The sequence below is a fragment of the Nyctereutes procyonoides genome, unplaced genomic scaffold, assembly GCF_905146905.1.
Source record: "Nyctereutes procyonoides isolate TBG_1078 unplaced genomic scaffold, NYPRO_anot_genome, whole genome shotgun sequence".
NCBI classification, from domain to species: Eukaryota; Metazoa; Chordata; class Mammalia; order Carnivora; family Canidae; genus Nyctereutes; species Nyctereutes procyonoides.
In genome coordinates this window covers 1,173,191-1,188,195 of record NW_026575141.1, presented here as the reverse complement: position 1 = coordinate 1,188,195, position 15,005 = coordinate 1,173,191, and the positions used below count along the sequence as shown (strand labels likewise).

The 15,005-nt window shown below is 37.7% G+C and overlaps 1 protein-coding gene across 3 annotated transcripts in view; it reads left to right on the top strand.

Moving 5' to 3' along the window:
* The window catches only part of EXOC4 (exocyst complex component 4), a 746,310-nt gene that overhangs the window by 428,765 nt on the left and 302,540 nt on the right, over positions 1–15,005 (top strand). Inside the window, exon 11 of one of the 3 annotated variants that reach the window (XM_055307536.1) lies at positions 13,266–13,549. The exons of the other annotated variants lie outside the window; for them this stretch is intronic. Within the exon in view, the coding sequence (XP_055163511.1) occupies positions 13,266–13,281 (16 nt within the window). The 3' untranslated portion in view covers positions 13,282–13,549. Of the gene's footprint in view, positions 1–13,265; positions 13,550–15,005 lie in introns of those variants that run through there. 3 annotated transcript variants of the gene reach the window in all.

The window sequence follows — 15,005 nt, the reverse complement described above, 5'->3', positions numbered from 1 at the left end:
AGACAGCCTTTCATTTCAGTACTGTAGATAACATTGGGAGTTAGAAAATGTCTCAAACCCTTTTGACTATATTGAATCAACCGAAGAGTACCTTCCCTTGTCAGATTTAGGCTGGATTTTCTGTACTTCCTTTGGAAAATGGTGGTCTATGCTGGTAATTTGTCTTGTTGTTAAGACAAGTAACAATTACTACCTCATTGCCTTCTAGCTATTTGTAATCTACATAATGTTCCCCTATAACATGATGTAAACTTTTTCTATTCTTAAAGTCTTCTTGGGCTCTTAACCCACTTATTTGTTAGCAAACAAGAGAAAAATGACTCCCATGTATGGATCATTTTACTAAGAACATTTAGGGTTTTCTAATCCAACCATCCTCCAATCCAGCGTATGATCTTTTCTATAGTTATTTATATCTTGAATTTTATCCATTCCAATATTTAGACCTTACAAAACTCTCCACCTTTTGAGGAAACTCATTTCATTGTTCAGTGAAATTGCCCATCAGAAAGCCTTCTTCTGGTGCAAAAACGCTCTGTCCCTTGTAGCCTTTTACCTGTCCACTCTAGCTCTTGCCTTTGGGTTTTTAAGGAATTAGTCTGATCTTTCTTTCACAAAGTAGTCCTTTTTACTTTATGGATGACAAGAACATGGTTCTGTTGCATAAACCCTGTAGATTCTGAGATAATGGTGATAGATGAATTTTCTCCCTTTGTTTTTCTTTAGAATTAGTTTCCAGAAAAGTTACAGACAACAAATACAAAAAAACCCCACAAAATCCCTTATTTGCTAAATATAAATGTGGGCACACTGCAAGAAGAAATGTGGGAATGATCAACAGTTGACTTGGTTAATCTCTGTTGAGTAAAAATATACTTACGCCATTAAAAAAAAACTTATATTTTTGATAAGACCATAATTGCACTAGCGTTTGTGCAATAGTTGTTTTTGTGTGTGTGTGTGTGTGTGTGTGTGTGCAATAGTTGTATAGCACTACTACTCGCTTATTCATCACCAATCAATGGACTTGGACTCATGTTGGCCTACAGTACAAATCTTGCAGACTAGAATTTGCAGGAATGGGGGAAGGGAGAAATACATAAAAGATACTGCCAGATAAATCCTTACTTAGTAGAGGGAGGCAGTACTATCAGTTCACTAGGGTAATGGAAAGGACTCACTGTGCTTCCTATTAAAATAATATTTGGTATAACTAGAAGAGAGTGCTTACCAGCAGGAGATCTTCTTGGGTCCTTGGGGCATGTAAGATTTTTCTCAAGCTTTCCTGATGTTATCTTATTTTCCGTTAAGCGTTTTTATGTAATATTAGATTTCATAAGTTTTTCTAAGCTTATAGTCATATTTTAAGGTATTTTTTTTAAGAATTGAAATAGTTAAGACCAAATTTATTATTCTCCTTTTCTAAACACTCCTATGAATTAAGGACCTAGATTCTCCCCTTACCACAGAACACTAAGTAAACTTCCTTTTCTAGGTCTAAAATAGCTTAGTCTCTTGGTTAGAGGAATAAGACTAATTAAATCTTAATCTGGAAACCTCCCAGAGCAAGACAGAAAGTAATTGACCTCTAGAAATTAAATACTGTAGCATTCAGATGAATAATCATTGGCAACTGTGATTGCTTTTCTTAGATTTAGCTAAAAGGAATAGAAAGAAATAAATGACGTATATTTTGCCCATGTAATAGCATGGCTTTGATTTTCTGTTATTCTACTACTGCTGCTATTTCTAACAACCACAAAGCAAGGAAGATTTTAAAAACAAAAAAGGAAAAAAGAAATCACTCTATAGATCTCAAAGGCAGCTGAGATTTTCACTGACCTTCTTTCTGACCTATGGAGTACAAATGAGATGATTGTAAAAAAGGCAATAATTATCAGTGACAATAATGGGAATTTTGTTAAATGGATTTGAAATTATATTCTCTACCTGGACAACAGGGGAAATTTCTACCTGACCTTACAGGGGAAATCCTAGAGGTTAGTCAGCAGGATCTGCAAGTATAGAGTCGCAGGATTAATTGCCTATGATGAACCTTTACTGAAATGTTCTAAATTCCCATTATTCCTTTCAAACATGATAGATTGGCAAAATATTATTAATGGTGCTGCCATATCTACTGAGCATGGCTCTAGGAAAATAGCTTTTTGATATAATCAAGTCAGCTTGTTCAACTACCAACTATTTCAGATTTGGCAGATCCCAAGTTTTCTGGATGCTTGTTTGGACGTGTTTATAAAGCCATTTGTCTTCCTTTTCTCCCCTCTCTGCCTTCCCTCCCCTCCTTCTGTTCTTTGTTAAATTCTGAACATACAGCAAAGAATAAGACAAGTCTTTATGCTCATGGAGCTGACAATCTAGAGCATTTTCAGAAAGTGTTGAAAAATACCAGTTTGAATATTAAACAATTTAGAATTATGAGCTTTATTTTTTCTGTTTTGTATGGATTAACTCACATTAATAAATATATGCTATTTTGGGGAGCTTCAGTCATTTCACGTTTAATGCTATAAGAGACATAAGCTTTTAGTAAGATTAAATATTCTACTCTTCTCTCTTAGATTTCATTTGACTTTACAAGACTCACTTGATAATCATTACAAAGTGAATCTAGTTGTTCAAATGGAAAATGGGATTTAGGTTTTTTTCTTTCTACTTTAGATTTTACTTAAAATATGGGTCACATTTAAATAGAACAGCAGAGTATTTAACATAGATAATCAAAAACAGATTTTACCCTGTGGTAATTTGTCTTTCTCGCAGCAAAATTTTGAAGTTTTAGTGTGATTTAAAAAAAAAAAAGTGTATTGCTTTCTATTATCGTGATAAAATGCATCTAACATCAGATTGGCCATTTTAACCATTCTTAAGTGTACAGTTCCGGGATGTTAAGTCTGTTCACTGTGTTATGCAACCATCACCCGTCTCCAGAACTTGTTCCTCTTCCCAAAATGAAATCCTATCCATTACGCAATGACACCCCATTGCCCTTCTTACTGCTTTTGACTTCTTTTATGTGGAACATGGATCAAAGAATGCCCTTTATCCTTGGACTCTTGGTAAAGTAGTAGGTGCTAACTGAAGACACTCTGCTTACTGCTGAGAAAAGATGGGGGGAAAATCATACTGACTGCTGGGGCCACTTAATTTGCAAAACAGCAGAGAGAGAAGATGAAGAGAGACATAGTAATTTGTGCAGTCAAATAAAACACTTACTCACTCACTCACCAGTATAGTGGGCTAGCATCGCATTTGTCACGATGAGACCTTACTTGGAATCCTGGCCCCAACATTGAATCTAGACGGTTGCTTCTGGGATAGTTACTTAATTTCCCTGTACCTCAGTCGCTTTCGCTCTAGAATGGGTATTTTAAAAGTGCTCATGGGGATGTTGTAAGGAACCAAGGAGTTACTTATGCCAACGTATTTTGAAAATCAGAATTCATTTGAAATGTTAATTTGTATGTTACTAAGCCATGCATCTGGGTTGTTTTTCCTCTTACTGCCTTTCCTTGCCAAATATAAACATCCCACACTGAGGTTTTATCATTATGTTTGACAAACCTGTCATTCTTTAGTTATTACTATTCCTAAATTTCAAAATTTTGAAAAGTTTTATTTAAGTAATCTCTACACCCCATATGGGGCTTGAACTCATGACCTTGAGATCAAGAGTCTTAATGCTTCTCCCACTGAGCCAGATCAGGTGCCCCTTGACTTTAATTTTTATGTCTGTGATGAAGTCCTTTTCAGTGTTTGGAACCCACCACATCTTTGTAGATATGTTGGAGTGATCTTTTGAGACTGCCCTTCACTTCTAATTCTTCAGGATACTATGCAGATAACAGAGACGTAAGCTGTTATTTAGATAAATAAGAGAAGTATTGTTGTTTGACCTCTCTTCCAAACATGTCTTGCAGATGCAATTTAAAATGCAAATCTTATTTTTAATGAAGTCCCAAGATGATCACCTAAAAGAATTCCTTTTTCTCCTCTTCACCCAGTAGTTTGTGCTATTTCTCAAAATGTGGTTTTGTGACAGACAAATATGATATTTAAATAAAATTCTTAGAATCACAAAAGTGTCAAAGTTAACAACTTTTTAAAGGGGCTATTTTACCAACTCTGTAATTGACATTCTGTCACTACTCAGACTTTATTTCGTTTTTGCTCAACTCAATATATGGATTTTTATACAAACCATTTACCGAGCACTAGACAATAGCACCTTTGGCAGATCAAATTTGTACAGGTAGGTTGTTTGTTATCCACAGGAGAGCTTCATAGTATTCCTGGGACAGCATCTCTTAGCAGCCCAGGGTAAGAGTTGGTGACACTTAAAAACTTATTGATGAGAGCATCCCAAGTACTAGAAAGAATTTAAAATTAAACCTCTTAAGCCTGTGCAGTCATTATCACATTAAGCAGGGAGATGGTGATGGGTCATAAATTGGTTTTCCATTTTTTTTTAAACAGGACCCAGCAGAATGTAAATGCAATCTTCAAAGTTCACTTAATCATGATAATTCACTTTTTTTTTTTTTTTTTTTTTTTTGCAACATGGGTATGAGGTTGAAACTTTAAAGCAATTTCTGATTGTTTCTGTTACATTCCATTTACTGGAAAAGTTTTATTTAGAGGTTTTTTTTTCCCTAGTTTCTGTTACATTTTCCATAAATCCAAAAATTTCTTGACATCCTAATTTTTCCTCTATTGATTTCATGCAACTTGGTGAAATTGTAGGGACTTGGCGGATTATGACTCACAGTTCATTGTCAGTACTTCTTGAAGCTTAAAGTAAATTTTAGTACAGTTTTAAAACCATTCGTAACTTAAGACTTCTATCAGAACTTAGCTTTCTTCAGACATAACGCAGATATGAGTTGAAATGGGTTCAGGCAGTCTTGGTAATTTCTTCTGAATCCCTTGGAAGGAAGGCCTATGCCACGAAAGCTCCAGGCTGTGTGGATCCTTCTGGTGTTACCTGACTTCTGATCTTCAGCCGTATCATTTATAAACAAACCTCCACCAGACAATTTGAAAGTTTCTCTGAGTCCTCTTTGCTACTCTAGTCATCTTCCTGGTCTTTTCTCCTGAGAAGTCTGATGAGTTACACAAGATCATTTACTTGTCCCAGTTAAATGGGATCCTAGATTGTCTACGTTTTCAGATGTGAAGTCCTTCTCCATTTCTTGCAAGCCCAAATCTTCATTTATTTGTTTAGTGAGATCATCTAAAGAGGATTCCCTTAGTGTACCCCCGTGAGACTCTACCTCAGAAGTTTCTCTTCCTGTGTTCTTTCTCCTAAAGAGCAAATCCTCTTCAACCATATCAAGCTCAGCTCCTCTTTGGTGCCTTTGATTGTATCCTCTCCCAAATTTTCCAGAATCTTGTTCCATTACTCCCTTCTGACCCTCAGTCATTTCTTCATTCCCGGAAGATACTTACTTTCTCCACATCTCATTTCTTTCTACCTACAAACATGCTCATTCTCTCTTTGTCCTTTGGGAAACCTCCTTCTGACCAGAGATCTACTCAAGATACTGACCTCTTTTTTATACCAAATGTATCCATGGAGTAGACTGTGTTCCTCTTCTCCACCACCCACTAACACTAACCTCCTCCTTCTTCCTCTTCTTCCTTCTTTGTTTACATTGTTGCTTCCATCATTCTGTCTAGGACAGTGGTTCTCAACTCTGCCTGCATTCTGTCATCTGGGCAGCTTTCAAAAACTACATATGGCTGGGTGCCACTAGAACAAAGTCTGATTTAATTGGTCAGTGATAAGTGTCTCCATTGATAGTTAAAATATTCTTCCCAGAAGATTCCGATGCGCTAGCGGGGTTGAGGACCACTGTTCCAAATGATGATTGTAATAACCTTCTAATTGTTAAATCCAATAGGTTTTCTCCAAAGTAAGTATCCTCCTTGACTTACTGGTTCTTTAAAATAGGTGAAAACCTTTTCTTCCACCTCATAAATTCATGGTTGGAACAGTGACACTCCATTTGTCTCCTGCCTTTCTGACTGCTCATTTTGTCTGTCCCGTTTTGCCTCTACTTCCTCCTTCCTGTTTTTAAAATATTGCTTCTGCCCAAATTATTAACTTAGGTAGGTTTTCTGGTTGATATAATCTACGTTACTGGTCTTATGTCTTTGCCTTATCTTTATATTTATTTAATATCACCCTGTACTCTTGTACCAAAATCCAGAATTCTCATAATAAACTGCCTTCTGGACATCTTTACCTCCATATACCATTGATCCTTATGTGTCCAAAGAAGAACTTACTATCTTGCTGGAATTTCTTTTTCTTTTTTCTTTTGTTCCTAGCTTCTGTTTTTTCAGCCGCCTGTGCCATAAGCATCATATTTATCTTCAATTGTATCTTCCTGTTTGTCACTACTAGTTATTATTTAAATCCTTTAGATTCCATTCTAGGAATCGCTCCTTAGCTTGCTATTCTAATCTTTCCACAGTCATTAATCTTCCTCTAGCTGCATGTGAACAATGACAGTAGCCACTAGCCACTTGGTGGTCTTTACTGTGTCCTATACAGTGCTGTTACATTAATTTTTCATCACAGTTCCATTATTTTCTCTCTTTCAAATCTTTCAAATCTTCTGTGGGTCCTTATTGACTTGAATTGAATACAATTATCATGAAATTCTAGGCACCTGACAGTAGGTCCCTGCCAGCATTTTTAATTTATCCCCCTTACCCTTCCATAAGAATCTATGCTTCGGCTAAAGTGGGCTATTAGCTGTTCCCTCGCCTCTAAACTTTTTTTCCCTGACATTCCTTTTCTTGTATAAATGTTCTAGTCTATGAAGCTGCTGCTGCTGCTGCTTTTTCCTCCTCCTCCTCCTCCTCCTCCTCCTCCCTCCTCCCTCCCTCCTCCCCCTCCTCCTCCTCCTCCTCCTCCTCTTTCTTCTTTCTTCTTTCTTCTTTCTGAATCCCTGAGTAAGGAATTTTTGGCATAAAAGTTCTAGGCTGTGTAGATCCTTCTCATACAGCTGGACTTCGAAAGTCCGTGTGGAGCGAAGTAGCTTCAGGTTTCTGGTTGCTTGGATATCATTAGACAAGGGTGTTTGTACATTAGAAGGCCGGCTTGTGGCTGATTGTGATGCATGGGACATTAGGACCTGTCTGACAAATTGTGCTTTCCTTCCAGTATGCAAGGTAAAGATGAGGTTTTTCACTCTTTCCTTAGACAACTCTCATGTTTCCTGTGGGCTAGTCTGTCTTCCCTGCCTGGACCTTCTCATGAAATATACCATTTTGCTTTTGAGTTCAGTGACAAAATAAATATCCTAGAAAGTTAGACCAGTATTCTTTCAGATTCTTTAACTTTTAACTTTGTATGCTTTCTGGTGCCCCTCAATTATTAAAACCAAATTGTCTCCTGCTGTCTTGAAAGAAATGAGATTTCTCAGCAGTAGCAAACAACAATGTCAATCTATTTGAGACTGTTAATGACTCATTTATAATGCTGGCAGACACATGAAGGCTGGAAAAATTAAATGTACAGCATCATTACCTTTGTGGTTAGCATTGCCGGGAAGCAACATAGCGCTTAGTGCAACATTTTAAAAGACAAGAATTCTTTTAGCAGAATGAGTTTTATACTTGAAGGTGTGGATAATGGAATGACAAACTGATAACTTCTTGCTATTTGAGCTTCCTGCCACAAAGCCTTCTTTAGAGATTAACTAGCAGACTCTGCATGTCTGCAAAAGCTGAGCTGTTTCAGACATCATGACCTGTTTGCATAGATAATTTTGGAAATGTATTTTTGGTGTTTTGAGAACATTTTCAAAGAACCTGACTTAAATTCTTTTTTTTTTTTAATTAGGAAGTTATCTTTTTTTTTGAAGTATTATTGACATATAATATCCTATTAGTCTCAGGTGTATGTTATAGTGAGTTAACATAAAGTCTTTTTGCGAATAGTGATCATTAGAAACTGTCTTAACAATTAGCTTCTTCTGATGTGAAGATATTGCTACTGCTGTGTCCAAGGATGCTGCAGATGGGCTACCATATCAACTAGCATGTCTGTAAGCTCCCTTCCAACTCCAAATTGTGTTGTTACTTCCACTCCTTAATTCTTCCCCAGTAACTGAAAATGAATGTGCTCTAGTTTTCCTTTATATGTGTAGAACTTCTAATAAAATAGATTGCTTAGGGCAGCCCGGGTGGCTCAGCGGTTTAGCGCCGCCTTCAGCCTGGGGCGTGATCCTGGAGGCCCGGAATTGAGTCCCATATTGGGCTCCCTGCATGGAGCCTGCTTCTCCCTCTGCCTGTGTCTTTTCTCTCTCTCTCTCTCTCTCTCTCTCTCTCTCTCTCTCTCTCTCGTAAATAAATAAAATCTTTAAAAACTAAATAAAAATAAAATAGATTGCTTGTTTTAAAAGTTGCTGTGGAGGAGAATGAAGCTAGCTGGCCCAAATGGAGACTGAAACAAAGCCTGAGATCCGAAAGTGCAATCTAAACTATAAAGTGTAATATAAATGCAAATTATGTGTGATGGCCTGAAATCTAATATTCCTCCCTCTACAGCCTTTTAAGAATGCCCACCATAGTGTAGGACTATTCTTCTTCTAACAGGGCAGCAAAAGACATTTTGTGAAAGGACAGCATTGAACTTCATGACATCAACTTACCTTATCTTTTTTTTACAATTAATGTGTACTTTTAATTTATCAGAGCTCTTTTACAGTCTTTATTATTTTAAATCTGCATTGCTTCCTTGAATAACAAGTTCTATACATCTTCTACCTATTGTTTAAAATACTTTTCTTTTCTTTTTTTTTTTTTAAATAGGCTTCATGCCCAGTGTGGAGCCCAGTGCAGGGCTTGAGCTCATGACCCTGAGATCAAGACCTTAGCTGAGACCAAGAGTTGAATGATTAATTAACTGAGCCACTCAGGCTCCCTTGTTTATAATACTTTCTCAGATTTGTTCTGAAATGGCCTTTACGCTTCAGGATAGACCCTCCCTTTATTGTAGAGTTAAGCCATTTGGTGAATGAGTCTACATATCATTTTTGTAGATCTTTTCAGTGAAAAAAATCTGGTTGTGTATCTGTTTTCAGCTTCATGTTGCCAGTTTAAAAAGCCAATTGACTATTAAAATTAATAGGACTTTATTGAGTTTCTTCCATTTGTAAAGAACTGTATACAGTTGAAACAATGCTAGGGAATAAAAGATAAGGTATATGGCATTAAGAGGCTTATACCAGTTGGCATTTAAATACCATAAACCATTGATTCACAAAAACCATGACTATTATTCTGAAGTATCTAGAAGCATCATGAAGAAGTTACAGACGTGACCTCAGGTGTATCTTGCATTCCGATCTAAGAAAACCGGTTTATACCTGGTTTATTTGGTTAGGAAATATGAGTGGGGGCACTGAGATAAGACAGAGGCATTATATATTGGGTAATTGAATATAATAAGCAGTATTTCAGTTTCTAAACATCTTGTATAAATTTTAAAAGTTGGAGCATGAGAGTAGGAATACAAGAGTGAGTCCAATGGCTTGTCCTACCACTTTCCTGTTAGGTAATCCTAGGAAAGTTATTTCTGTCTCATCTTAGTTTCCTCATTAGTACAAGAGAGATATTCAGAGTCTTCCCTGTATGTTACTGAGGTAAAACGTTACATCTAAAACTCATAAAACAAGCTCATATTTTCCCTGGACTTACTTTCTTTCTTTCTTTCTTTCTTTCTTTCTTTCTTTCTTTCTTTCTTTCTTTTTAAGATTTATTTAACTGAGAAAGAGAGTGTGAGTCAGGGAAGGAGAGAGAGAGGGGAAGAGATTCTCAAGCAGACTGAGCGTAGAGCCCGTCATGGGGTTCAGTCTCACCACCCTGAAATCATGATCTGAGTTGAAATCAAGAATCAGATGCTCGACTAACTGCGCCACCCAGGCACCCCGCTTTCAGTGTACTTTTATTGCAGAACTATATGCATCTGTATTTACCATAAAAATAATTAATATTTTTAGAAGACCTGTTCTTAACCTTTTTCCCCAATAGATGCAGTGATTACCATCCCTGTATATAGAGATCTGCATTTTTAATATTCTCTTGGTTACTTTCATTTTATAATTTTCTCTAATACGTGTGTTTTGAAAAGTCAAAACTTCAACTATAGCAATGGCAAAGTTTTCTAAAATGACTGGAGAATAAGTTTTGAAAGCAGAATTTAGCAGATAATTGAAGTTTAGCTTTTAATGCTAAAACTTAGTTTTGAACCTTTTCAAATAGAAATCTCTCTTAAGGGATCCCTGGGTGGCGCAGCGGTTTAGCGCCTGCCTTTGGCCCAGGGCGCGATCCTGGAGACCCAGGATCGAATCCCGCGTCGGGCTCCCGGTGCATGGAGCCTGCTTCTCCATCTGCCTTTGTCTCTGCCTCTCTCTCTCTCTCTGTGACTATCATGAATAAATAAAAATTAAAAAAAAAGAATTATTAAAAAAAAAAAAAAAGAAATCTCTCTTAAGTGTGTAGGAATCCTTCTGCCTCTTTAAAGAGGCTATCTATTTCTTGATTCACACATCTGTCAATTACTGGACTGTAGGAACTTTAAAAACTTCCTTTTAGTCTTTTCTCTTAAAAATAAAGATTTTTGGCAGCCTGGTGAGTCAGTGGTTTAGCACTGCCTTCAGCCCAGGGCGTGATCCTGGATACTGGGGATCGAGTCCCACATTCAGCTCCCTGCATGGAGCCTGCTTCTCTCTCTGCCTCTGTCTCTGTCTCTGTCTGTCTGTCTCTGTCTCTGTCTCTCATAAATAAAAATCTTAAAAAGAAATAAAGATTTTTATGGGCAGTATGCCATGGAATGATAGTCCAACAAATTAATTATGGTATTAAAAACTAGTGTTCAGGGGCTCCTTGGGTGACTTAGTCAGTTGAGTGGCCAACTCTTGATTTCAGCTCAGATCATGATCTTAGAGTCGTAGGATCAAGCCCTGTGCTCTGTGCTCAGCAGGAGATCTGCTTGGGATTCTCTCTCTCCTCTCCCTCTGTGCACCCCTCCACCACCATGCTCTCTCTCTCTCAAATAAATAAATAAATAAATAAATAAATAAATAAATAAATAAATAAGTCTTTAAAAATCTGGTGTACAATTAGAAAAACAGAAGCATGTGAAGGTTTGTGCGTATATAATCTAAAAACATGTCTTCTTCACAGCTCACATAGTCCTGAAGGAGGGATAGCAAGTGAGGATGAGCAAGCATGAGCTAGAACCCATGAGAATGGTTGGAATTTGCATCATTTCTCACTGTCTCCAATCCTGATGATATGAGTGCCCTACAGAAGGAGTTGGCCCTCTCATCACTGAGCTAAAACATGCCTGGCATAGGAGTCTAAGAAGCTACAGAAGGATCAGGGGAATATAGAGCAGACCCAGGCCAAGGAGTTGAACCAGCAACAATATTAAGACCCTAACCTCTAGGGATCCCTGGGTGGCGCAGCGGTTTGGCGCCTGCCTTTGGCTCAGGGCGCGATCCTGTAGACCCGGGATCGAATCCCATATTGGGCTCCCGGTGCATGGAGCCTGCTTCTCCCTCTGCCTAAGTCTCTGCCTCTCTCTCTCTCTGTGTGTGACTATCATAAATAAATAAATTAAAAAAAAAAAGACCCTAACCTCTTGAATCTGTAGAACACAGCAGTTACTGGTTCACTTCCATCCTTCAAATCTCCAAGCAAGAAAGTCTTTTGTAGCCCATCGTAACTGGAAACACCCAAGAAAGACAAGTTAAGGAAATGTAGTTTAGCTTGGCCAAGTGCACACATTACAAAGCTACCCTAATAACAACTTAGCCTTGTGTATAACTCTTTATCATTTTAAAAGGGTACTATTCTCCAAGTTGAAGCTTTTCCCAACCTTTTCATAATATCTAGATGACAATTCCAAGTATAGGCATTTTGTATAATTGCATCAGTAATGTTACTGTGGAGCTGAGAGTCCTATATAATGGCTCAATGTATTTGAAGGTATAGGATTCTAATGTGGTGAAATTGAGAGTAAATAAATGAGAATATTAGGGAAAATTCCTTTGAACAGTTTCAATAGCAATTTATGAGATCAATTCTATAATAACGTTTCGTATTATAATGTAATTTGATTCAGTGAATTAACTTTGGCAAGCAGAAAGATGCTACAGGCATGTTAATAGGCAGTCATCCTTGCTTTCACATACCTATATGAAATGGAATTCCACTGAGTGTACAAAAAAAAAAAGTTTGAACTTGGCAGGAGGAATTGATATGCATTAGCTTATGCCATGAAAGCAACAGGTAAGCATAGGATGCTTTGAAAACCCAGGGTTGTGAAATTTGCAATTATCTGCACATTTTACATGGAAGATCCTGCATGGGTATTAGCAGGTGCATTAATAGTAAACCCTGCTGGAGTGGTGGTTAACATGCATCATAAATGCAGTTGTTTCATCAACAGTGACACTGCTCAAGATAGTGTCTGTTACAAACAACAAAAAAGTTCCCTGGAGACATTCCAAGTGTTGGGAAGCTTCATGGATTATTTGTCATCTTTCTTTGGATAGATTCTAGCCTTCTTGTCCATAATGACAATATAAAACACTTCAGAAACACACATCTCAGCAAATTGCTTTCTCTTAAGACAATTATTTGCCCTTTCAATTAACACTATTTAGAGAGGGTGGTACTTTGTGAGAACTGAAGCTTCCTTCCTCATTCCCCCTTACAGTAATAATGATCATCTCTCACATTGTTTGCCCAAGTCTTTATATGTCACTTCACACGATCTTCCAGGAATGATGGTCCAGTGAGATCACAGGCATAGGTTACCATGCATGATGCCCCTGTTAGCTGAGTGGGGAGATGTTACCACCCTCATGTTAGAATTGAGTAAGAACTGAGAGTGGGTTTCAAGCAACCTGCTTATTAGTCTGTTTATTTCCTACCACCCTGTACCCACCTCCTCATCTTCCTAGCTGTCAAATAGTAGTTTTATTCTAGTGACACTTTCTCCATGGCAACTTTCTCTCCTGCTCTGGGAAGGATCCTTTCTCCTGCCCATAGGGCACAGCATGATTTGTCTAGACTAGTCATGCTAGTGCTGTTTCTTTTGCCAAGGATGATCTAGGCCACAAATAATAAAATTCTGGTCTGGAGAAGATCTACTTTTGGGGTAAGGTTCTCTCTGAAAGATAATGCAAAGAAATAGGCCTTTTTGTTTCTGTCAACAGTGTCAAAGGTCCTTGAGTTACCTGGTGCTGTGGCAGCCGTTTTGCAAACAAAAATGGACAACCTTCTGATGATAACACAATAGAAAAATGGAGACACCCTGAGTCCTAGATGATACGGAAGTGTCACTGAATTAACCAGTTCTGAAGCTGCCTTGCCTTTGGATTTCTTGTCATGGATGCTACTGTCTATCATGGTTGTTTAAGCTACTTGTGAATCTGGTGGTTTGGCACTCAGATAACATTCGAAGCTCATTGCCTTCCCTGACCACATATCCTGGTGTCCCTTGCAGCAGAATTTAGGTAATAAATTAGGTTCTTCCTACAAGATTCATTTGTGTGATATTTGTAAGGGGGAACTGAGGTGAAGGCTGTTTTCTGGGAGCCAGTATGGAAGTGTTGGTATTTTTATAACAATATTAAAAGTCATTGACTAGTTTCAGGACTACCCAGAGGTCATTGTAGCCAAATCCCTCGCTTTTCCTGTTAGCGACAGGTGTCATGGTTCCTCCAGTAAGTCAGTTCTTTAGTGTTATTTTGGAATAATTCCTAGAAACATAACTCTGACCAGCTCCATTAGCTTTTTATTTTCTTTTTTAAAATTAATTATTTATTTATTGCATTTTTTTAAATTTAAATTCAATTCGCCAACATATAGCATAACACCCAGTGCTCATCCCATCAAGTGCCCTCCTCAGTGCCCATGACCCAGTTACCCCATTCCCTCACCCTCCTCCTGTTCCACAACCCTTTGTTTCCTAGAGTTAGGAGCCTCTCATGGTTTGTCTCCCTGTCTAATTTTTCCCACTCAGTTCCCCTCCTTTCCCTTATGGTCCCTTTCACTATTTCTTATATTCCCCATATGAGTGAAATCATAGGATGATTGTCCTTCTCCGACTGACTTATTTCACTCAGCATAATACCCTCCAGGTCCATCCACACTGAAGCAAATGGTGGGTATTCGTCTCTTCTGATGGCTGAGTAATATTCCATTGTATACATAGACTACGTCACCACCAGCTTTTAATATGATACAGTAAACACCAAATCTCTCATGTTAAGTCTCTTTTTGCTAAAAATAACTCCAGTGGTTTCTGTTTCTTACAGTGAAATCTTTTATGACCTTTAGTCAGGTTTCTATTATTTATAGCTGAAATAATCCAGGTTGCAACAGTTACATACATAGTAATAGCAGAGCTAGGATTTCAATCCATGTTTGTATGACAACAGATCCTTAGGTCTTCTCATTGTGTCACCCCTAGGATGTCGGTAAGATGTTCAATTTCTGGAAGATTAGCCTATCTTTTTCTTTTTTGACTCCCTTTCCCTTTGTCTCCTATAGTTGCTTCTCAGCAAGTGTCTCTCTCTCTCTTCCCATCTTTGTCTTTTTAAACACAGATTATGTACTTGTATAGTTATGCCCTTTTGTATAGATTATAGTATGACTATTTCTCTGTACCTTCCAATGAATTGTTTGCCATTTGCTGATCTGGATTGATGATATATTTACGTCTGTTACTAGCTGATTACAATGATGCCCTCAGGGACTGATAAAGTTATTTTAACAGAAATCCATTTGCCCTTTCACCAACTGCTCCCCAAAGTCTGTAGACTTGTGACTGTTTAGTTGATTTACCTTTGTTGTCATTATAATACATTATATAGGTTCTAAACTATTCCTGCTACTTTTGCTTCCATTGCTCGGTGTACCATTTCTGCTAAATACCAGTCTTTAACCTCTCC